The sequence below is a fragment of the Antrostomus carolinensis genome, unplaced genomic scaffold, assembly GCF_000700745.2.
Source record: "Antrostomus carolinensis isolate BGI_N321 unplaced genomic scaffold, ASM70074v2 scaffold13919, whole genome shotgun sequence".
Taxonomy (NCBI): domain Eukaryota; kingdom Metazoa; phylum Chordata; class Aves; order Caprimulgiformes; family Caprimulgidae; genus Antrostomus; species Antrostomus carolinensis.
Genome location: NW_010337972.1, coordinates 40,098 through 65,983, shown reverse-complemented (window position 1 = coordinate 65,983; position 25,886 = coordinate 40,098). Strand labels below are relative to the sequence as shown.

Here is a 25,886-nt window from a genome sequence, read left to right as displayed (position 1 = left end):
TGACCAATGCTAGAAGAATCTAAGCAAATTTTAATATTAATCTGGCTGTACAAACAGGCAATAATGTATGGCACTTTTGTCTGTGTAGAAATGAGAAATTACACGAGATGGAATCTATCTACTCTTGTTCCAGTCATCTATATTGAAGACATCTACAGCCCAGCTAATTATCCCAGAGTCTGAATGGGATAAATAGACACCTGGAGGTTGTTGATTTAAGGTTTTGTTTTTGTTTTGGGGTTTTGTTTATTTTTTTTCCTACACTGATGTATTTTAAATGTGTACTCTGGGGACATACATCACCCCCTACAAATGCCTATTCTTATATCTGTTCTTGTGCTTTTACAGGATATGTCCCCAGTAAGCTCAGTTGCCAGTATCTACCTTGTAGATGTCAACAATGAATCAGACCAAAATCACACAAAGGTTTTTTCCAGGACTTTTTTTGTCTAATCCCTGTGACATCTATAGGATGAATATGGTGGAAGAAACACAATCTTCTCCTCAGATGAACACGATCAGAAGGAAAAAAAAAAATAGCAATGCATAACAGAACTCTCTCTAATAACAACCAACAAGCTGTACTACATAAACAGGCTCCCTAATTTCTTTTAAATTCATTGCTACGGTAGAGGTCAGACACACAGGACTCTTTTTCAGGATGGATGAAGGGAAAGGAGCCAGTGGGTTGTGGGAGGGATGTGATTTCCATTTGAAAAGGGCAGAGCCTGATGTCTGTTACATCTCTGGTGTACATCTGGAATAACTCCATTTAATTCGGTAGCACAGCTCTGGATAAACAGACAGTTGTATTTATCTCCACAAACCTGTCACTGACAGTGATGTGAATCAGGCTGAAGTCAAGGGAGGTCTGCCAGTTTTATAAGGAACAAGCAGGAGGAGACTTAGACTCAGAATCTGTATTTTTGTCCATGCCTTTGCGACTGTGGTTTCCCAGTTCAGTAATTTCTGCAATGTTTTCAGGCTCATGCTGGCTTCTCCCCCACCCTCAGAACAATGCTTGCTGATTTTTAAAAAGTAACCACTGAGACGCTCAGCTAGAATCTGTTGAAATGTGTTGCATGTTAAATAGCTTCTCTAACTAAAAGAAAGGAAAAGATTTTTGTTGTTGTTTTTTTTTTTTTTTTTCTTCTGCAAAATATTCCCTCTACTTGCAAAATGCAAGGACTGTTTGGACTCAAGAGAAATTAATGCATTTAGGACCGATGTTGTAATCATAATAATGACACAACAGGGGTTTCTGGCTTGTTTTGCATGGAAATAATTGATTTAATTTGTCTTAATGTTAAAATAGAACATTGGGTCAAAGGACTTATATCTGCAGTGGAGGAAGGGTTTATGTGCTTTCCAAAAGAGTATGGAAGAACAAGGATGAAAAAAACCTGATAGAACAGAGTCTTGTGCAAAGTTTGGATCCAGGTATCTCTAGTATAAGGCAAAATTAAAACATAAGCCTAAGTCTCTTGGAAATGGGACTTGGGTACATAATGACACAGTTGACTCAGATTAAGGTTTTTGAAGGACAATTGCTGGATTTACCAAATTTTAAAATAGAATAGAATAAAAAATAATAGAACAAAATATTTCAGTTGGAAGGGATCTACAATGAGCATGTAGTCCAACTTCAGTCTCCCTCATACTCAGCATTTTCCCTAATATTTCATTAATTTCAAACATAGCTGTCAAGAAAAAAAAATTAAAAAAAATAAAAAAATGCAAAACTTGTGTTTTCAAGGTGTACATTCATGTCCATTCTTATCAGCTATGTCTCCTGCTCTATCAGTCAATCTCCTGATTACAGAGACATGCAGAACCATCTAAGGGAATAACCTTTCCTTTTGGTCCTTTAGAAAAGGACATTTTTTTTTTCTGTATAGAAAAAGACCATTTGGGTAGAATCTACAGTCTTGAATTCTTTCTGAAATTATTCCATTTCCTCTTTCCCCCGCCACACACACACACACAGAAGACAGGATGTGGATTTCTGTCTCTCCTCTATTTACCTCTCCCACTAGATTTGTGGGAAAAAACTCATCAAGGAGAATTTAAACTCCTAATTGCCTTTGCAAATCACAGCTCAACAACTTCTTGTGCAGATTTCACTCATCACATCAGAGATATCTGCAATAATTTCTACAGATGAGCTCATCATGTTCATCTTTCTACATAATCAGTTGGAGAGAAGACCAACACAGGTATAATTCACCTGATAGCTCTTTTAAGAGGAGATAAACTATATCCTTGACTCCAGTAATTTAACTGTGCATGGAAGAGGGCCACTGGCTCAGCTGCATGTTTATGGGGTAGATACCTACATCTTCTTTTATGAATTCACCAGTGTACAACTGCATGTTTATAGGGTAGATAGTTACATCTTTTATGAATTCAAGAGTGATATAAACATCAAACTATGGCTATTTATGCAGCTGAAAAGGAACACACTCTAGGTTGAACACTGGACCTAAACTACTTGGATACACTACTCAATGTATTGGAAGGAGGAATCAGTCATGTCCTCTGGTCACTATATTTCTGTTTCACCCTTGCCATCATGCTGAATGCGTGTGAAATTATTTCCCACACAACAATACCTACCCAGTATCGTCAAAGTGAAGTCTCAGCACTGCCCAGACAGTGACACAAATTGTTGGGGTACCTGTAGAAGATAAGATGGTGATATTTTTAGCAGTCTAGACACATTTAGTACTCAGCAATAAGCATTTTTTGCAACCTCTCCTCTGAGGTTTTATTTCTTAATAATATTCATGCATTAAAAAAAATGCAATTCATTATATTAATTCAGACCTCTAGAAACTTTTCTCTCAGTCAGAGGATGGGTTAGTCTTGGTGCGATTGCAGAAGCAAAACTAGTAAGAAGAAAGAATGATATTTTTCAGGTAATTATTGCCTGAAGTTGTACTGCATCTTGTTGCATGAACATTAAAACATAGTCTGTACAAAATAAAAGCAGTGACATCAGCTTCCATGTTTAGAGCTCCTGTAATTATGCAATAATTGGAGAGTAGCAGATGTTGAGCTGTAATGGCATTATCCTATTCTTTGTATTCTTACATAGTTTTGTTGTAAATGATTTGTATACATTACATTTTCTCTGTTATTGTGTAAATAACTGATTTTGCTTTACCTATTCAATCAAAATAAATCAGTAAAGGACAATATTCCATTAATCACAGGAATTTTTTTTCATAGAAAAAAAAAAGAAAAAAAACCCAAAACAACCTTCAAAAGAGAATACTGGGAGCAAGAATTTTATTTTTTTATTTCAGATATTCATTTTCTCTTTAAAAATGCATGTAAAATACAAAGTAAATCAAAACAGTAAGAATCCACTGATAAATTTGGATTTATTTTCCTTTCTGAAAACACTAAAAGTGCAGTTTTTCAGTGGAAATCTTTTTTCTAAAATAACATAGTCTTGCAAGAAAACTGGGTAAGTAAGGATCTACATTTTAAAGTAAGTAAAATATTTGACTAGGAAACTGCCTGCATTTATTCAGGCAGCACTGGGAAGATAAAGTGCTAAAAAGCAAACAAAACAAGGACCTTGATCACCCCAGCTTGTAGCAGTGAATGAGACTGTTATAAGTTGACAGGAACAATTATGTTTCATACATTTTGCAAGGCTGTGTGGATGTCACATTAATTAGTCATCTGACTGAATCCATTTAAATAAGTCTCTGTCAAACCTCGTATTCCTGCTATCAGAAATAAAAATATCCCTGTTAGATCTAGATGACTGACGAAGCTTTCCTCCTTTAAAAAAGCACCCACAGAAATATTTGAAAGGAAAATGATAAGAAGAAATAAAATTACAGGCTTTGGGGAGAAGAAATCATGCATATTTAATTTAAATTGAAGTCTACTTTTCTCACATGAGAATACCTAGAAAACATGGAGAACTTTGTGCACTCTACAGATACACAATAATAAAAATAGTCTTTACATATCAGTCATGGGTCTAACATGTTATCTGGATTCACTAATTTGCACTATATAAATTTTGATGGTATGAACAGTGTTCCAAGTCTGAAACATGAGCAAGAAGGCAAAATTAGACTAAATGTGTCATAAAAATCTAGTTCAAAAAACGCATTTCAGATCAGCTTGGAGTTTTGAACTGTCTACTATATGAATATACATACAGTCACACTACTTTTCTTTACATCAAATATATCTATATCTTCATCATCTTCAGCTTCTGAGTAAAATTAGAAAACAGACAAGCCTCAAAGGCTGAAAAGAGAGTTATTCTTGCTGACAATATTTCTGCCCTGAGTAAGGAGCAGGCATTAGGAGAGATCTCAGGAAGACAATAGTCTATCCAGAAAACTTATCAGCATATTACATATTTAAGAGGAAAAAAAAATGTCTGGATCAACACAGCCATATGTACTTCTTATTAACCAAATGAGGACACTGATGTGCTCAGCACATTTTAAGAAACAGATAAACATCCAGATGCTGTAAAATGCTGAGCTGTTGCTTATTGCTGCTTCAATGCAACTCCCTCCCCATCAGCTCTGAGCTGAGGGGCTGCTTTTGCCCTACATGATGCCCTCCATCCAGAGTCTGGAAGTGCTTCTGTTCTTGCAAAGTGTCAATTGTTCCTACCAGGTCAGGAAAACTGTTGTTCAAGTTGAAACATGCAAGAGCTGAGAAAAAGATTGCATTTAAAAACAAAATAAAAAGAAAACCATCCACATTTGGAGATTGTCTTGGGGTTATGAATGGATATTATTGATACTGCTTTGCATATGAAGTGATATCTACAAACTGAACAGCTAGATATTGTTTCTGGTATTCAACTCAAGACCAAATATTTTTGAGGTTGCATTACAGAATGAATTAATTTGGGTAGTTCTTTCACTACAGAAACTGCTTAAAAAAATATAAAAAATCAGTTAATATATTGTTTCAATATTCTCACATTCAGACAAACCTGCAGATATTAAATTTGTGCAAACTTAATTAAAGGAATCCAACCTCTGATTCATGTTCAGATTGTAAAAATTTAGACATTGTTTTCTTTTATGTACATGTACATAGCCCCCAAATTCTCTTTGAAAACAGTCTTATATCTCAGCTCTAGTGTGATTATACATCTGTGGATAGTACAAGGGGAAGTTTGAGCATCGCTTTCCATTAGTTTCTTTTCTGATAGTCATCCTTTTCCAATACCCTTTATATGCCATAGGTTATTTCTGATCACTTCTTTGTTTCTTTCTTCTCTGTACTTTTGCTCCTATCACAGGGAGTTTTTGCCAGGAGAATTTTTGTGTATATACAGTTGCCTCATGAGGGAAAAAACAGAACCATCTGTGGATTACTTGAAGATTTGGGTTGCATAAGGATGCTTTTTTTAAGGAGAATACTTTAAACCATATGGTTTATATGTAGACTTTACACATAAATATACACTATTATTTCCAGATCGTTGCAGAAGTATGTTTGCTTAAATATAAGAATTAAGCTTGACCTTATTAGGACACATTTAAAATGAATGTATTCTTCTGCATTCACCATCTGATTTCTGCACAAAAACATCACCAAAGAACTGTTTGAATTAACATGTTAAAGGAATCAATCAGTTATCATCATATAACTGGTCTTTCTGAAACAAATCTTGTTTCTTCCCATTGCAAGTTTCCATTTCCCACCCAGGTATGAGGAGCATATGTGGATACCGTTTGGATATGTTCTCAATTTAACTATTATCTGGAAGAAAGGCACAAATAAAGTCTTAGAAAATGGACTCAGCGTAGCATTGAAAATTTGATTAAGCTGAAGAACTTTGTATTAAGATTCTATCTTCTAGAAGGCAATTCTCATTGGTGGACTACATCTCTGCCAAAGATGTGGTGTCCTCCAGATTTCAGTTCAAGTCTATCCAGACAAAAAGCACAACATGATTCAGTCTGCAGTGGTACTTTATGCAAAGACTAAAACTATGCTTTGAAACTGTATGTGGAAATATTAGATGATTCATGGAGTTGTCTTGCACACCGAAACACATTTTAGACAAGAAATGTCACGTACCCCAGCCAATAATAGTGTACCAGTAGAAATATCTCCTCTCTGGGAAAAAGGTTTCTACCAATAAAGTGAAAAGGTACAATCCCTCAATGAAAAGCCAGAAGTAGTTGGACATGACACAGTAGTGAAAAAACACCATCACTGCTTTACATTCCACCTGCAGAGAATCAAGAAAAACAAAGTTATTTCCATGTTGTTTCCACCTAACAGATAGAGAAAATGCTTTCAACTTCTCCAAATCTCTCAGTGGAAAAGAACACAGCTGTGAATGGCATTATACACTTTAAATAGTAAAGTTTTAAAAGCATGAGAAGAATGTGTGGTGCCACTTAGAGAGCTAAGATTTAAAAGGCAGGTAGCCAATTTTACCAGTGGGAGGTGGTCAACGAGCATCTGCAGACAGCTTGAGAACCTCTTGTGTTAGTGGGAGTTCACATTGTCAATGGATGCTAATTGCTAGATTTAAGCCCCCTTCCAAGAATTAAGTGCAGAGAATAAAAGAATCCAGTTGTTTATTGAGAAACCTAAGGAAGGATGTGAAATGGCAGGACAATTGTGGAAAGCCCTGAGAATGGGATCAGAAAGGATGCACCCTACTGTGTGCAGTTGAGAATTGTACTTCCATGTGTATCAGGTTTGTGTGGCAAGGTTTTGGTAGCAGGGCTGGGGGGCATAGAGGTAGCTTCTGTGAGAAGCTGCCAGAAGCATCTGACACAGCCAATGCCAGCCGGTTCCAAGATGGACCTGTTGCTGGCCAAGGCCGAGCCAATCAGTAACACCTCTGGGATAACATAATTAAGAAAAAAAGGGGAGGGGAAAAAAAACCCAAACCAAACCAAAACAAAACAAAAAACCCCTGCACACTGCAGCGAGAGAGAGAAGTGACAAGATGGGAGAGAAACAATCCTTGCAGACACCAAGGTCAGGGAAGAGGGAGGGGGAGGAGGTGCTCCAGGCGCTGGAGCAGATTCCCCTGTAACTTGTGGTTGTGGTCAAGACCACGGTGAGGCAGACTGTCCCCCTGAAGCCCATGGAGGTCCATGGTAGAGTAGATGACCACCTGTAACCCCTGGAGGACCCCACGCTGGAGCAGGCGGAGGTCTGAAGGAGGCTGTGACCCTGTGGGAAGCCCGTGCTGGAGCAGGTTCCTCTCAGGATCTGTGGCCCCATGGAGAGAAAAGCCCAGGCTGGAGCAGGTTTGCTGGCAGGACTTGTGACCCTGTGGGGGGCCTGCGCTGGAGCCGTCTGTATGGACCCATGCTAAAACAGTTCGTGAGGAACTGTCAGTCATGGGAAGGACTCACGCTGGAGAAGTTAGTGGAGGACTGTCTCCCATGAAAGGGACCCCAGGTTGGTGTGGGGGAAGGAGTCCTCCCCCTGAGGAGGAAGGAGCAGCAGAAACAATGTGTGAGGAACTGACTCCAACCCCCATTCCCTGTCAACATGTGCCACTGAGGGGAGGAGGTGGAAATCGGGAGAAAAGTTAAACCCAGGAAGAAGGGAGGGGTGGAGAGGAGTGTTTTAAGATTTGGTTTTACTTCTCATTATCCTCTTGTCTGATTGGTAATAAACTAAATTTCTTTTTTCCCCCAAGTTGAGTCTGTTTTGCCCGTGTCAGTAACTGGTGAGTGATCTCTCTCCGTCCTTATCTCCACCCACAAGCCTTTCATTATATTTTTCTCCCCCTGCCCAGTTGAGGAGGGGGAGTGATAGCGCGTACTTTGGTGGGCATCTGGCATCCAGCCAGGGTCAATCCACCACACCATGTCATTTCTGGATGTTGTTACTCAGGGAAAGAAAATTAAAGTGACCATAAGTGTAAAGAAAGTAGAGTGTTTTACTGTAAAAACCATAGAACCTTGCATTCATTTACTGAGAGGAAAGCAGAAGAAAAAGGACAAAAAAGAAGGCACTGGTGTTGTTGAGCCTGGAGAAAAGGAGGCTGAAGAGAGACCTTCTCGCTCTTTACAACTACCTGAAAGGAGGGTGTAGAGAGGTGGGGGTCGGTCTCTTTTCCAAGTGACGAATGATAGGAGGAGAGGAAATGGCCTCAGGTTTTGCCAGGGGACATTTAGATTGGATATTAAGGAAAAATTCTTCACTGAAATAGTTGTCAATCATTGGAACAGGCTGCCCAGGGATGTGGTGGAGTCACTATCCTTGGGGGTGTTTAAAACATGTGTAGATGTAGCACTTAGGGACATGGTTTAGTGGTAGACTTGGCAGTGTTGGGTTTATGGTTGGACTCAATGACCTTAAAGGTCTTTGCCAGTCTAAATTGTTCTATGAGTCTATGATTAAAGCCTTAGATGGAAACTGAGTTCTACCCTGACTCTGAGAGTAGAACACACTTACCTTTCCAGTGTTGCATCTCTGTGAGACATCATTAGTCCTACAAAAGCAGGACTTTTCAACAAATCAGAGCAGAATCAGTGTATAAACTGGAAGCTCCTTCCTAGTGCAGTGGGAGGCTGGCATTTTTCCCACTTGCACTCCACCCTCTAGGACAAATCTACAAACAATATGTTTAAACCATCACATCTTGAGTTTCTTCATGAAAGTTCTATCAGTGTTGAATATCTGGTAATTAGATGGTTGATTTTAGCATTTTTCAAAACAAAAAGGAGGATGTCAATATTAGAAGAGTGGTGTGAACTGCAGATCTAACATGGATTCAGCTTTGCACATGGAGAAGAATTAAAAGCAGAAACTAGTTTCAATAACAAAGAAAAGGCTGACTAAGAAGCTACACAGCTGCACTTTCCTTGTGGAAGTGAGTCATGGTGAATTTAGCTCATAACTGGATGGATAAAGGAGATCTCAGTTTTGGAACTTGCTGTAATTCCACCATAATTACACCCAGTGAGCTGATTTATCAAATAAAATACTGGCTTTAAATGTGAAAGGAACTGGGATTTACATGTAATATACAGCATCTGTGAAAGAGGCTGCTTTCCATGAAACCACACACATCAGAGACAAACACGTGGCTAATACTAATGATTTCTGAGAGTGTGATGATCAGGGGCATTTTCTATGTCTGAATGGCCACCCTCTCTACACATAACTGCCTGACATCTAGAATAAAAAAGACTCTGGAGAAAAAACAGACCTCCAGATGAAGGAAATTGCTTGTGAATGCTCTCATCCCGCCTATCACTATGCAGATCTGTGAAAGGGAGAAAGAACCTGAGTAGTCAGAAACCAAAACTTGTAGGTTTGTCCTAAAGGACAGACCACTAGACACTGATGACATCATGAGACAATACCATCCACAGTTTTTCTGTGAACCTGGAGGGAAATTTACCACCAATTACCTCCTCTCCCAAGAACTTTTCAGCCTGTGTTATCCAACAGACTGCTGTCTGCCTGACTATTTTTGTTATCTCCTGCTGACAAAAAAATACAAACAAAAAAAAAGGAATTGTCTTTGGTATTACTTACTGTTGAGATAAAGCAGTGGTTGCCATCCTGTTCAGCATAAAGAACCCCATCTTTAATGAATACGGATATTGCACGTAGGATGAATGAAACAAAAAGGTTCATATGGATAAAATTTCTAGTGCAGTGGAGCTTCCTAGAGAGGAAAGAGCAAGGGATATGAAAAGGAGAAAAAGAAAAAAGAAAAAAAAAAAAAAGACTTTTCTTTTGTGGAAGTAGCATACTAGGCCTATCTGCACACATGGTCAGAGCTCCTAGCACCTTGGTGATAAGAATAGCAATGTCTGAAAGCCAAGAGTGTGGATAAGACCAACCCTAAACATGAACAAGAGGGTGATTTGGAGGTTTTCCTGTAAAAACATGCAATGTAGCATAAAATAGACCCAGTGCAATGCAGCTACTGCAGTTGCATAAGAGACCCACAGCTTCTGCAGTTGCATCTACAGCCTACCGAAATGTGACTCCTGGAGCATGTCCAAGCTAGGGTAATAACTCTATTAAAGGGTTGTCTATCTGTTTTTCTACATAGGATGAGAGAAGAGTTTAAATGTTATTTTGGGCTGATGAGCTCCAAACTCTTTACTCCAGTGACTGAACAGCTCACTGCTCATGTCCTGACTCACCTGAAACGACACAGGATAACCATGGCAGTGGTAAGGGAAACAAGAGAAGTGCTGTATCCCACAGTGTACAGAGCCTTCACAGAGAGATAGTAGTAATCCTTGGGAGGCAAACAACACATGGTTATATGGTTCATCTACGGTCACATCTTCTTTACCCTGTCAACGTGCAGGGGGAATCATAGGCAGGATTTGTTTCTTGAACATCCTGGTTGCTTTCTCCTCTTTTTTCCCCTGAGAACTCACTGTATATTAGAACATTGCTCTGTCTGACATACCCTTGGGTCAGCATACTGTGAAGCTTATTTGTCAGTGAGCTAGCAAAGCTTGTCTATATTTCTTTGACCACTGTGCATGTATCTGTAGAAAAAAAAGTAGTGGCTAAGGGATTCATTAGTTAAAAGGGGAAGAACTGGGGGTTAACTCATGTTTCTAGAAGTTACAAGCTGTATCAACAATAAACACTCATATTCTGGAAGTGCTAGGAAGGATTTACATCTTGCTTCTCACATTTTTATGTGAGGATATCTGATTGTTTCATTCTAATCACCATCAAATCAGAACCTAACCAGAGGCTGGACAAAGAGCAGCCTGCTGCTCCCCCTCTTCATTTGTTTTTAATTATAAAATTAATTCCCACCTGGTTGTCAGACTCTGTTTCATTTTCATCGAAGCCGCAGGCGTCATAATAATGAGGAAAAGGTTCAGACCAGCCATCTTCAGTGCAATTTCTGCTGATGTCCCCTATGTCAAGTACAGTTGGGAATGTGACATTATTGAAGCAAACACCAGGACATAGCTTCCCTGTCCTTGGTACACGACTACCAGAAACCTCACAGTACCACAGGGGGTACTATTTATCTGGCTAGCCATAGAAGACTTTAATGGTATCTTGCAAGTTTAGTGACATCTTTAATGACTCAGTTCTAAAATAGGCACCTACAGATGTCTACTACTATAGCTGGCCCCCAGACAGCAAAAATGATTTAATCAGTATAGCCAGTGCCTCCAGGCCACCAAAGATCTCATTCTCAAGTGATTATCTAAACCACGGGTCAGATAAATGTCTATTTCTCTCCATTGACTTTGAAAGGCATCTAAGGAATATGGCTTCAATGTAGACATTTACACATCAGATGGCTAAAGGTTAAGCCCAATGCTTAAATATAGGTAGGCTCTTTGTGCAGTTTAAGATTGTCTATATCTGAGGCATCTACATGGGACTGGCAAGAAAACACAAAGCTAACATGATTTTCTGGAGCAGTTGCTGGAAGCCAGGCAGGGTACTGTTGGATATGTCAAATGGCCGTTATATATCTATGGTGAGGCAGTTGGATTGTTCTCCTCCAGTCAGATAACATGTATCCCACTCGTTTGTGTTTGAGCCTAGGCTCCGATCTGAGAGTGACTTTGTGAGGAGGGTCTGTAGGAAAATAAAGGAAAGATGGAGAGGGAATCTATTCTCCATCTCTGTTTCAATAAGTTCTTTGACATCTCCAGATGCCCAGTGTAGCTTCAGTTGACAATTTCAAACCTGTTTCATAGCTTCTCACATTCCTCTGCCTTTTATTTTTTCCAGTCCTAGTTTACAACCTTACTCTAAAGCATTTGCAAGGAGGCTCAAAACTGGCTCAGAGAAAACCTCATTCTCTTTTTCTCTTTTTTTACACTAATTATTTTGTTAATCTCATATAAGGACTAGTTCCTAAATAACTTTCACTGAAACAGTCAAAAGGCTTAAAACTGTATTGGGAAACAGGAGTTCAGGGTAGAAGACGAAAGTGTCTCTTGACACTCACTTTCTTACTGAGGTTGCCTAAGGTGAGACAACCCCAGTGATGTTCTTTTTAAGCACCATTACTCTTGAGCTCTATGACCTAGCTGAAAATTTAGAGCTGGGCTGCTAGCTCCACTTATTCCTCTCCAGCACAATAAAACAGTTTCCATTGATCAAACTATTACAGTTTTTTGAGCTTGAGCTGTACCTTGACCAAAATTGATGGAAATTTCCAAGTTGATTTTTTTTTGCTTTACTTAATGTTGTGCTGCTTTGCATTCTTAGTAGTTTAGTCAAGTAGCTCATAACACTAGAAGTGACCTTATTTTTAGAGACTCTGTTTGCTATCCATGCAGCAGAATATATCTATTTAATCACAGCATTCATTTAAGAACATCGCATTACTTGGCAAATTTTGGTAAATTACTCTTACACATTCATCCCTAGTTTTCTGTGGAAAATAACCACTGAATCATGGTGTTGACTTTCCTTTACACCATTTAGTAATTACTGTTAAGCAGGTAGATATAATTTATAACAACATACTTGCTAGATTGCAAGGCTCAATTGTGGAGGAATAAATTTTCGTAATGTTGCTAAAAGTAATGCACTAGAAAATGTGTCACCATAATTAGAACTGATTAGAAAATAATACCTAAATAACAGGAGAAAAAGCTTGGAGCTTCCTTTTTAACAGAGTTAAAATAAAAAGAGAAAGAATCCATGGTTTTGTTTCTTACCTAAGGGAGACTGGGCTGTGCTTTCCAGCAGGTCATAATCACCTATAAAAGTGGAAATTTGATATGAAATTGTTTTGATAGTGTTTTCTATTAGGACATAAACTGGTCTCTGCAGAAATCAGTGAATAGAACCCAATTGATTTTTATTTGTTTGTATAATGCCCAAAGGCAATAAATACATGATTCTGTCTTTTCAGGAAGTAAACATAGTTTTACTTGTTAGTTTAAATCAAAGGTGAACCTATAATAGCTACTGCAAGCAATGAGCACATAGCTAAAAACACATACAATCAAACTAGGACTGATTTTATTGTAAAAATATAAAAGTTTTTAGAAATTTATATTTATAATCTATAGATATTTAATTAAGGCCAATTTTCACAGCATTCATGAAATATTATTTCCATCCATCAATGACAAAAATCAATAATTAATTGATTCTGAGTAAAACAGTTCAATTTTGTGGTTTTGGGTTAGATCACGTTGATTTCTAAAAACTTATCAGATTTCTACTTTCACTTTTTATCACAGCGTCACAATGAATTACATGTATTCCTTATGACAATGGTTGACCCACAAGCAACTTTTCAATAATCTGGTATTATTACGTGCTTTACCTACAATTTTTAAGAACAGAAATACCTAAAAGGTAGTGAAGAAAACCGGTTCTTACCTGCATGGGTTTGCCCCAAGTTATCTACTTCCCAACCTGAAATTAGAAGAATAAAAATTATTAATTTTATCTTGATAGTAGCTTGCTTCCCATAAGAGGAGTGGATGTAGCGGTGCCCAGAAAAGAGCTGCAAGAAAATTTTGTTTAATTTTTTTTTTTCAAGATCAGTAATGTATATTAATGGGTGGAAAGTGCTTTTCATGCACTTTTCATGCATCAAGATGTTTGATTGCATTGTATTGTTAAATCTCTGGTTATCGTGGAGTTTCATCAAACTCTAGGAAGGATGTAAAAAGGAGATGAGGAAGCTTTTTTGTGGGTTATTTTTCTTTCTTTTTTTTTTTAATTTTTTTTTAGAAGAGTGGGGGGTTCTGAAATAAATAAAAAGAACCACATATTTCCAAAATATTGTGCTGAAATCCACGCTGATTTTTATAATAAAAATATAAAATGTTGCAATGAGAAATAATAAAATTTTGGATTTGCATTAAAAAGGTTCCTTTTTTCCTTTCTTTTATCCTTCCAAATGAAAATGTTGGGTTTATCTCAAGCCCATCTCTGACCTATCCTATTAAATACTTAACCCAAATTGCACTGAAATCAGACTTTCCCAAATCCTCAGTGGATTTTGGCTCAAGTTTGATGCTGAGGGATGCATAAAGAGGAGCTGCCTTAAGCCACTGAGTGGTGCTGCTGCATCATCCACAGGGAGACACAGAAGAGCTTGATAAAGCTGTCTGCAAATACCTCTGCCACCAGCCTACTGACCAGTGGAAAAATGTTTCCAACATTTCATTGACCGCTACAACAGGTTAAATGTTTAGATTAACTTAGTTCTATATCCCCTGGAGTAATCACAGGACTTCAGGTTGTTCTTCTTTAACCCTAAACGTATGGTCAGATCTTAACTAGGGGATGGAAAAGCCATTCACCACAGGGCTAAGTACTAGAGGATTTTTATTAAAAGTGAAATCCAAAGGTTGATTTTCAACATATGGAAAGAGAGAAAAACAGCATCTAAGGAAACAAAATAGTAGAGAATTTTCAGCACAGCATAAAAAGTATTTTATATTTTATACTTTTTCAAATTCCTTATCATATAACAATTTTAAATTCATTGATTTCTCTCCCTCCTCTAAACCAAATCAGAAGTTGTTCTGATCTTCAAATACAGAAAACAGAGGATTTACTATGAAGATGATGGTGGGAGTCTAGAAAAGCAAGCTGAAGCATCAGGTAGGCTGTAGTGTGTCTTTGAATGGATGTGTTCAACATCAAACCTACACATTCAATCCACCAGTTACTCTGGAGGGTTAATCCTGAAAGCCATGATGAGTACACCTTTGGTCTCCCAGCTTTTCTGCCGAACTCCAGCTGTTTTCAAGATTTCATATGAGATCTCTTGGATGTTTGCAAATATTGGGTAGGTGTACTGATTCTGAGGAGAAGTCACCCATGCTCTGAGCAAATATCTCCCAGCAAAGATCATTCCAACTGCTACATCAGACTAAATTACTAAATGCTGCAGAATTGCTACACCTCTGCTCCAGATTCTTGGTAGAATAACAGAGATGCCTCTGCAGCATATTTTAAAAAGACCTATTTCCCTCTGGAACCTACCAAACCCCAGGTTTATTAAAAATTATATCATAGAATCATATATATCATATATCATATATATATCATATAAAATATATCATAGAATGGTTTGAGTTGGAAGAACATTTAAAGGTTGACTAGTCCAACCCTCCCCGCAGTGAGCAGGGACATCTTCAACTAGACCAGGTTGCTCACAGCCCTGTCCAACCTGATCTTGAATGTTTCCAAGGATGGGGCATCTACCACCTCTCTGGGCAAACTGGGCCAGTGTTTCACTACTCCCATTGTAAAAAATGTCTTCCCTACATCTAGTCTAAATCTATCCCCTTTTACTTTAAAACCATTACCTTTTGTCCTATCACTACAGGTATTGCTAAAAAGTTTGTCCTGATCTTTCTTATAGACTTCTTTTTGGTATTGAAAGGGTACAATAAGGTCTCCCTCAAGACTTCTCCAGGATGAACAACCCCAACTCTCTCAGCCTTTCTTCATAGGAGAGGTGTTCCAGCCCTCTGATCATTTTTACAACCTCCTCTGGACCCGCTCCAAAAAGTCCCTGTCTTTCTTGTGCTGAGAACTCCAGAACTGGAGGCAGCATTGCAGGTGGGGTCTCACCATAGCTAATTAGAGAGACAGAATCCCCTCCCTCGACCAGCTGGTGACACTTCTTTTGATGCAGCCCAGGATACGGTTGTTGGTTTCTGGGCTGCGCGTGCACATTGCCAATTCACCTCCAGCTTTTCATCCACCAGTACCCCCATGTCCTTCTCTGCAGAGCTGCTCTCAATCCCTTCATCCCCCTACCTGTATTGATACCGGGGGTTGCACCAACCCAGGTGCAGGACCAATAGAGCTCAGATATAGATGCCTATGTTGTTAAAATCTGAATTCAGAATACTGACTTAAGGTTATCCTGTGGGAATTTTTACCTGTGGTTTCATTAGGCAGAAGATCAGAGAACAAGTCACGGTTCCTTGATCACTGTCTTCCATATTGTCTTTCAGAGCCTGCAGCCACTCAAATCAGTAGATCATGGTGGGACTGGCTCCTTACAGAGGTCACTTCACTCAATAGCCTGTATCTTACAATGACCCATGGAAGCAGGGTAAGAAGAAGTTGCAAAAATACTCCAAAAATCTCTTTAACTCGTCAAAAAACCCCCAGTTTTAGTTTATCAGTTGTTTAGAGTGGCTTAAATCCTGAAATGTGATATTACAAACTTCAAGAGTAGGCCAATATTAAGTAGACTTAAACCTGATGTTCCTGGCATCCTGACATGTGACACTGATCAGAAAAATATGTTTTTTGAAATTTATTTTTTTAAAACTAATAATCTAAAAAGTAAGAAATATAAGTTATCATTATTTCACTCTAAATATGAGTGCTAGTTGGTCACACCTGTTAAAACATTAGATTTTAGTTCATTTTGAATTTCATTACATCAGTATTAACAGTTAAAACAATCTATTAATGAAGTTTTCTATTACTAAGAGGGTTTTTATACTCTTTTTATATACCCAAATTATTATTGCATTCTATCTGTGTTTGAACTTTGTCAAGTGATTCATGTTTTTGACAGTGTTAACTTTCTGATTGCTGTAGGAACAAACTTGCCTTTTATTAATATATTTTTCTACATCTGAGTCTTTGCTAATGTACTGAAGAAAGTTCCAGTACAACCTTTTACTATACAGGCTTTTAGGCTTGATCCATCAACCTAATTTTCACTAATAAATTAAGCTACTGGAAAGTCAATTAGATTTACACTGAATGTTATGCCCTGAATTACAACTAAATGTCAAAGTTTGTCTAATGAGTGTTGAGATAACAAACACATATATACAATTATATGTCCGTGTGTATGTGTGTATATATATATATATATAATATTTATATGTTTAAATAAGTGCACAATGAGGGAACATTCAGCCACCATCTGGCTTTAAATTCCTACATGCTGCTGCTGCCCTTCTCTTTGACACCATATGTTTATGTATTCTGTACCAGAATATGGATGTTTACATGATAGATAACTGTGCCAATGGTTATGTTTACTCACATGTATGAGAATGCAATGGAGTTCATTTAGATTATTTATCTGTTTAATATTTATTATGTCTACATATTTAGGAACAAGACCGGAACTTGCATTTGAGCTGGGGTTGTAGGAAGACCAGACACTCCCTCTCATTTTTCATATTTTTACCCTAAAACTGTATTTTTCTGGGGTTTTTTGGGGGGGTTGTTGGGTTTTTTTCACCTAAGTGCCTTTTTGACTCTAGACAGACTTCAGTAAATTTACTCTGGTGTCAGTGATGTAATGGACAAAATCATAGGGCACCTTGCTGCATAGACTTTCATATGAGTCCTCTCATTTCCTTCCTCTTAGAACATAAACAACGAGAAGTTGGTGCATTAGACTTCACTGACGGAGCAGAGAAAGGCCATCAAGATGATTATACAACAGGCTAAATGAAATTCATTACTCACCTAGATATGAAGAATAAATAAAACATGCTTTTCATTTGCATTTTGACTGGAAACCCATTTTTCAGGGGTTTAATTCAAGGATTACATTCATGACTAACATTGACACCTGTGCTCCTCACATGTGGTTAAATAACAGCACAGTCCAAACTACAGAAAGATGAATTCAACAGCAGCTATTAAATGGTCTTAGAACACCACTTAAAAAAAAATCAATAATTGTTCACATTAGTCAATAAACTCCTAAGGAAGCTAATGTTATCCTTGATAAAGTGTGGTTTATTTAGTATATTGCCAGCGTTCACAATTTCACCTGCCTGAATAGGTAAGGTTCACTCTTTAGGATGTAAAGCAAATCTTCCATTAGTGCTTCAACTGTCATTATTAATTAGATGTTATTTACAGTACTACTCAGAGACCTTAGAGAAGATCCATTAGAACATTGAATTGTCAGTTCTGAAGACCAAACAGAGAAACCAAACACAGAAAATATTGCTTATTTCTATTTTCTACGTGAAAAGGTGAAAGAGAAGGGGGAAAAAAACAGAGTGTAAGGACTTGGCAATGGCTACAGATAGAGTTAGTGGCAGAGATCCAGATCTTTCAGGTCATTGTCTTACATTTATCAAACTTTCTTCCTTGGTTTTCATTTGCTGAGCCCCAGAAAACGTAACTACCTCCTCGCTCTCCTTCAACGGATAAAAAATTTGATGCAAGCAATTGTTGCTTCTGATTTAAAGTGAACAGGACTGGCAAAGCTAAAGCCAAGAAACAGCCTGGGTACGATGAGCCTCGGAACTCAGCTCAGCCTTTTAGATAGTCTCCTGCTTGCCAAATTGGTGCTGGCTGCTTTCCGTCAGCTGGCATGGCAACTGCTTTATCTCCCATAGATTTGTTTATCTGAGCACAACTTGCGTTTAACCCTTTTGTTCCAGCAATTGTCCCTTATTAGTAAAGGCAGGAGGGGGAATGAAAGGCTTCCAAAACTGTTCTGTCCTGAAATGACTTATCTATACTTTTCCTTTGTTCTTGTTGTTCCCATCTCAGTATTATGGGTTGGAAGACTGGTCCACATAGGTAATCCTCCAAAAGGCTGGATTTCAACAGTGTTGAGATCAACAGTGCACATCTTGCACTGTTTTTACTGTGTGTTAATTCTGGCCCTTCGGAAAGTGCAGAGGCTGGGGTAGAGAGAGGTTATGGAAAACATTTCCTACAATCACTTCTCATCATGCTATCCAGCTATGTGGCTAATGAGCTGCTTAGGCAGGAATATGATTTTTTTTTTTCCCTGTTTTATATAACACTGAGTAGAAGCTTAACTTTTAATTTCTAAATATGAAATAAATCAGTGAGCTCTCACGCCCGACTCCACAGCATCCACCACGCTGTGCCTTTTCGTTCCCTTCCCTATTGCTGCATGCTGCTCTTATCCACCAGCAATCTGTTCAGCCGGCTGGCAAAGCCGCAGTCGGGAACAGCAGTCTCCTTAGCAGCTTTTCTCGGGCTTTCTGAGCACAGCTATCACTTGCTCTGCTTGCTGCTTCTAATGCCCTCTGCCCACTACCTGTTCCTTGGCACACATGATCTCATGTACTCACTATCCAACGATCTCAGTTCCTTCATTATAGCTCTTTTTTAGGGAGGGGGAATGATCCAGAATCATCTGCTACGTCTTTACAATCTCATTAACAAGATCTGTAGAAAAAGGCAGCCATGCAAGGTTATAGAGTACATGACCTTACAGGTTGCCACAGCTTTCCTTGTCCTAAGTGTTTCCCTCTACTCTTTCCAAGGGTTTTGGTCTCTCCAACCTCATGCCCCAGAGACAATAATTTAAGTTACAGATTGGAAGTCATTAGCTCATTTGGCATTTACTGTATATTGCCATTTGGCTGGTCAAAGGGATTTGTGAAAATAACGGTTGCAGAGAGACAGTACAAAGTGAAGTGGTGTTCACTGCATTTAGAAAACAGGGAAACTGAGGCAGAGGAAAATTAAGGGTAAGATTAGGAAGCCTGGTTCATATTTGGATATTTGAATAAGAACTGATGCCTAAGGATATCTGAGGAACTGATCCTGTGGGGCAAATTCATCCCATCCAATTTATCCACCTGAAGATAAGTTAATCTGGCCTTTAAACCTCCTCCCTTAAAGGGTAAAGAGAGTTACAATTCCAGAGAGTTATTTGATTTAGACCTCTACCATAGGATGAGGTGAACTAACTTCTGCAACTCCTTTGTTATCCATTGGTTTGTGTAAAACATTGCAGTAAAGGCAGTGATGGAACTGATATACAAGTCCTTTCTTCTTATATCCCATACTCATTTCAAGGCACATCACCTAATGACATAGAAACAAGAAGACTCAGTGAATCATGCCTGGAGATCACAGGAGAATACCAATGGGGTCTCATATGGAGAGCATAAAGACCATAGTACATAGGGTTGACTGAGGCAGGACTGATGTACAGATATGATCAATAACATGTAAGGGAGATTATGACTTTCTTCTTTTCTTCCTCTTTCTTATCAAAGGGTATGAAGCTAGCAGTGGACTGAGGTCACCATAGCAACTGCTAAGTTTCATCTAAACATTATGTGTATCCTTCTCATGAGGTTAGGTCTCACAGGAGCATCCATCAGAGTGCAAGATCAATGCAAATTCTATTGAAAGGTCTTCTAGCTCTGAAGAGGAGAGGTGTCACATTTCAGAGAAAAGCAAATGTTTTCCAGACAAGAAAAATACAAAGAAATTAAGAAACATTGTCCAATGAAGGTTATCCGTTATGAAATAAGTCCTAGATAAGAAAGCGTATTAAATCAGTTGCTAAAAGACAAGAATAAATGTGTGCCCATCACACTTAAAATCTTGCAATCAACTGGAACTCCTTACTCAGTTATTTGAGTCAAGAGGAGAAACAAGAATAGAGCAAAGTTTGAAGCATCTACCCATATTGCACCTACAGTGACACTTCAGTTTATTACTTTTTGCCATCCAAGTGCTCTTGAAACTACTCAGCAGCTCTCAGCATGTTCCGCCCTTACATGTCTCCCAGAGGAGCATTATTTTTTTATGTTTCAGTGCCAAGTTAACTTTCAGATCATATTGACAAAGGTCTTGAGCTGTGTTACAGCTTTCCCTTGGCCACTGCAGGATGTCATCTTGCAAAGGACCACGGACTTGATCTTTAGCTGAAATGCTCTTGGTCACGTTGTATGTTTGAGTATCAAAGGCACAGTCTTAGGTACCTATAATTTGGTGGGAAAAGCTATAAAATATCTTTTTCCTGTAGAAAGCATCTATAAGGCCTTAACTAGTTGATTGGAAATGTAAATACAATTGTTATTCTTTGATGGCAATATTTTCCTCCTATTTCCCTCTGCATTGCAGATAGACTTAGTGATGCTGTGACCGAGAAGACACGCTTAATTATAGCTTGTCCTCCTCGCTTTGGAAAAGCTGAAGTAATCCTATGACTTTACTGCCTGTGGAAAGCCTAGAGATGAAAACCAGCAGGAAAGGGCTTGTTATCCAGTAAGCACTATTATCTTGGTTATTGGAGAGACTTGTTATTTGTAACATTGACACTTGGTGGGTCTCTTGTACTCCTTCTTTATGTCACAATTCTTTCTAGGGTTTGCTGAACACTTAGCAATAATAACACATGTGCAATCTGCAAATGGCTTTGAAAGCTGTCCAAAAATTTTTAGCTGGTCTATATATAAAAATCACATACCCTTGTGTTGAACTTGTTTCTGAATGTTACCTAGGATCTTATATGAAGTGAAGGATGCAACTAAAGTATGCATGGAGTCCTGGTTGCTTCAAACACTAATTAAGCTCTGATGGCTCATCATTATTGCCATGATGAAAATGCGATGGGATGGGTCATGTCTGTTTTTAAGAGGCTATTGTTTAGTTCCAGTGTTTTTCTTCCCTCATTTTTTAATGCAGGATGTTGAAATACCCACCAAGGGTGAGATATACTTGAAGAGAAATCTAGACCTTTGCATTGATCTTTTGCATTGCTTATTTGACAAGCAAATGTAATTTCCAATTTCAGTCTGCTGCAATGCTGACCTCAATTTCAGCTAGTACCAAAGAAAGCCTGCACCTTCTACTTGAGTAGAAAATAAGTGCGTACAGTTCCAGGTACATTTTGTAGAAGGCCCCTGATCTTTAGCAGACACCTTTTCTTTCTGTCTATATATATATAAAAAAATATCAATACATAACCCAAACTAGTAAAAACTGTTACTTGCAAATATTTTCACCAGCTTTCACCTTGGGAAAACAATTACTTTTATTATCTTTTCACCCAATTTAGGAGTTACATACCATTATCACAGTGGTATGTAGTTACCATTTAAAGACTTTACCAGGACTATTTCCCCAGAAATTACATAGGGCTTTCTACATGTGAACGTGTAGTATCACTTCCCCTCTCAATAACTCTTCTCTTGTCATCTTATTCTGTTTGATTAGGGCTAACATCTAAACTCAGACAGGAGAAAAAAGCCACAGATGGCTTCCCAAATCCAATTAACCATGCATTCACAAATCCCATTGTCCACCCATGATATCTTTAGTGCAGAATATATGAGGCTTGGTGTTCTTACAACAAAGTAATTGAGTGTCTCTCTGTGTTTTCTATGGGATCAGTAATAGACTATTTTCAGTTTCTTGTTCTTGGGGACAATAAAGCTTGTTGGCTGAGCACTGAAGTCATATAACTTCCAGAGTAGCAGCAAGTCAAACACTTTGGTTCAAAAATGTGAGTGTAGGATATAATTACCTCTTAAGCCCTGTAATACCTACATATGTTCTTTATTCTACTGGGTTTTAATTAGGAACCCTTAAGCCTGATATCAACATAAGATGCGTTTTATGTCTTTGGTAAAAAATACGTACATTTTCTCTGTCTTACATAGTAAATCATGCTTTGTAGTAACATCCTTTTGGGTGTAGCAGGTAGTGCCCTACACTGAGTACTAGATAAACATTTTAAGTTGCTGGAAAAAATCATATCTATGATTTGGATTTGTGAATGAAAGCATTTTCTCAATGTAGAGTGTATGGCAAGGCTCAGAAACTGCCTATTATCATTCGTATTATCACAAAAAAAAGATGTAAAAACATGCCAATTTCTGTCAATGGCCCCTTTGAATAATGTGACTTTATAGGTTCCAGAATATCTCAGAGCAAAGAAAGAAAAGCACAGACTTGGCTTCTGTAGAATTCCACTGCCAGGCAGTATCACCTCTGTCTGGAAATAAAATGGGAAAAAGAACAAAACAGAGAAAATTTTCCAGCTGTGAGTGCAGGTCACTATGTTGAGGCTACTTCTAGGTCTTGCTATGTCATAGTGAAATGCAACTTCACAGCTTGATACACTTTTTTTCTTTCTTTGCAAATATACTTCTAGAATGCTTTAAATCTACCCTATTCTAGAGAGGTTGTCTCTGGAGTTGGTACTGGGAAGGCACTGGAAAGAGCATAATATACAACACCAACATCATGGAAGTTATAGCTCCTGGTGAAAATAAAATAGTAAATTGATGGATATCAATCAAATACATTAATGTTGAAGAGGAAAATAAATTCATATTTTAGGAAACCTCTAGAAGGAAAACCATTGCAAATCCTTAAACTAGATTAGGAAAAATTCAGGTTCTAACATGTCTTTTTTTTTTCCTGCAGATAGATTTTGAGAACAATTTTTTATTCACAGTATTCATCTGAAAGGAAATGAAAAAATCTGGTGATTTTGGAGGAGGAGAGAGGTGAAATGAAATGTTACAAGGGTCACCAACTGTACAGCATAGGATTTAACATTAGGCTCCCTGTATGACCTTGACAGCAGTTCAAATGTTACTCCTCAGTTCAGTTGCAGTGAAGGTTAGGGCAGAATATATTTTCAAACTAAGAACTGCAACAACTGGTATTTTTAGCTAAATCTATAGAAAATTTTTCATCCAAGCATCTCTCCAGATGACAGTTTAACTGGTTAATTTTTATTTTGTAGCTTCCTTTTTTTTTTTTTTTTTTTTCTTTTTCCCCCTCTCCTCTTTGCAAGTAGAAATCAGACATTCAAGTCAAGGCAGCCAATTCCTTTCTGAAACTGATAAAACAAACAGCCCTCAACAGTGACTTCATTCATCTCAAGATAAGCACTTGAGATAGGTCAGAGGAAACATCTTCTACAAGTACCCATTGCTTTCCATTTACTGAACCAGAAATCCATGTGATCACTTCACACATATACATATAACTTTTAGATATACAAAGCCAAACGAGGTAATTCCTTCTCCCTGTTTAAGACTAATATTTTCCCATCATATATTTTGCCTGTTGTTATACAAGCAGTTGTGCCTACAGGTGTTTCAGTGCTTCAAAGGACAAGTTTTTTAAAAGTATAATTTAAATTTATTGCTACTGTTTGTAAAAATGATTTATGGTCATATAAAAATTTTGTTGTAAGAATTAAGATGTTATTAATAAATATTAGTGTCAGTGCCTAGCCTAGTTATATATTCTAGAAACATAGCAGCAGCTAGAGGATGCTATAACAATCTACAAAATGTGATTAGCAGTGTCTTAGAAATATTTTCATTACCTAATAACCCCTTATTTAAGGAACAGTCATAAAATGTGACTTTTTTCATTAAACACTCATTGAAAAAAATATACTTAGCTATTGAAAATTAGTAACAATGGTAGTGAAAATTCATGCTGATTCACCCAGAAGAGTGATTATGGATGTAGATATTTCCACCTTGGGGTCACTAGTGCAAATCCAGCCAGACCTGTAGAGACTTCAAACTGCTCCAGATTAAATGTTTATTTGTTTACCTAATGAATTATGAATCTTGGTTTTGTTCCTACTGAACAGATGTCTAAAAACCCCTCAAACCCAACACTACAAGAGGTAACAGCTGTCACTTTTGTTAGTGATTCCATAAGGAGATAAAGAAAACAGGACATATGTTTACATTGGACTGACTACTCCTCCCTTAAGGTGACACTATCACCCTGCTACAGGTCAAATGTGAAGTACAGCATGTTAACAAGTCTGTAAATCCTAGGCAAATAATTTGAAAATATTATTTCAGCCCTGAAATAACCCAGCTGGAGGATGAAGCCATTGAGAGCAGCCCTATGGAGAAGGACATGGGGGTGCTGGTGGATGAAAAGCTGGACATGAGCCAGCAATGTGGTCTCACAGCCCAGAGGCCAATAACCATGTCCTGGGCTGCACCCAGAGCAGCCTGGGCAGCAGGTTGAGGGAGGAGATTCTGCCCCTCTGCTCCGCTCTCCTCAGACCCCACCTGCAGTGCTGCCTCCAGTGTTGGGGTCCTGGGCACAAGAAAGATATGGACCTCTTGGAGCGTGTCTCATGTCCAGAGGAGGCCACAAAAATGATTAGAGGGCTGGAACACCTCTCCTATGAAGAAAGGCTGAGAGAGTTGGGGTTGTTCATCTTGGAGAAGAGAAGACTCAAGGGAGACCTTATTGTGCCCTTTCAATACTTAAAGGGGACCTATAAGAAAGACGGAGATAAAGTCCTGTTGAGATATGACAAAGAAGTGATAGTTTTAAATTAAAAGAGGGTAGATTTAGACTAGATATTAGAAAGAATTTTTTACAATGAGGGTGGTGAGACACTGGCAAAGGTTGCTGAGAAGTGGTAGAAGCCCCATCCCTGGATACATTTAAGGTCAGGTTGGAAGGGGCTGTGAGTAACCTGACTTAGTTGAAGATGTCCCTGCTCATTGCAGGGGAGTGGGACTAGATGACCCTTAAAGATTCCTTCCAATCCAATCTATTCTATGGTTTCTCAAGAGCCCTTCTAGCCTTAACTACTTCAGAAATAGCACCATGGAAAAGAAATTTCATAAGTGATAGGCAACGTATTTGTGTGAGATATAAACAAAAGCATCAAAGACATCCCTTGAAATAAAGAATAGTTAAAAGGTCCATGGCAGAGGTGTGTGGACAGGTTGGAAATGGGGGAGATTTCCTGTGCTGTAGATGTACATGACACCACACCATAGAATCAAACTAGCAATACCTCTGAGCATTCAATATAAAACATCAAAGTATTTTGCCTGCAGATTACAAGCATCACTGATAACTAGATAGCAAAAACCTCTGGCTGAGTGTATATCCTGTGCAAATGATGACCAAAATTGTTATGACAACGAGCCTGAATAACAAATAGTCAACAAATATTGATTACAAAGTCAAAATCAAACCCAAAAGAAGGAAGAATATTTCCTTATCCATGCTAGATACAAATGCTACTGGATGCTGACATGTTGGTTTTTATTATGATTGTGTGTGGATGGCTCAGTAAGTGCCACTGTAACCACTGAGTCAATACTGAAGCAATATTACAGCAGTAAATATTATGTTTAATTATACTGGCTATAATTAAAGCACATAGAATTACAGTAGTAATTATATTTTTA

General features: G+C 38.1%; 1 protein-coding gene across 1 annotated transcript in view; it reads right to left on the bottom strand.

Moving 5' to 3' along the window:
• The window catches only part of ADCYAP1R1 (ADCYAP receptor type I), a gene marked incomplete at both ends in the record, with an annotated part of 64,446 nt that overhangs the window by 8,659 nt on the left and 29,901 nt on the right, over positions 1-25,886 (bottom strand). The window contains 7 exon segments of the mRNA XM_010175361.2: positions 2,617-2,677; positions 6,079-6,232; positions 9,520-9,652; positions 10,140-10,237; positions 10,777-10,880; positions 12,654-12,695; positions 13,327-13,362. Coding sequence (XP_010173663.2) covers positions 2,617-2,677; positions 6,079-6,232; positions 9,520-9,652; positions 10,140-10,237; positions 10,777-10,880; positions 12,654-12,695; positions 13,327-13,362 — 628 coding nt within the window.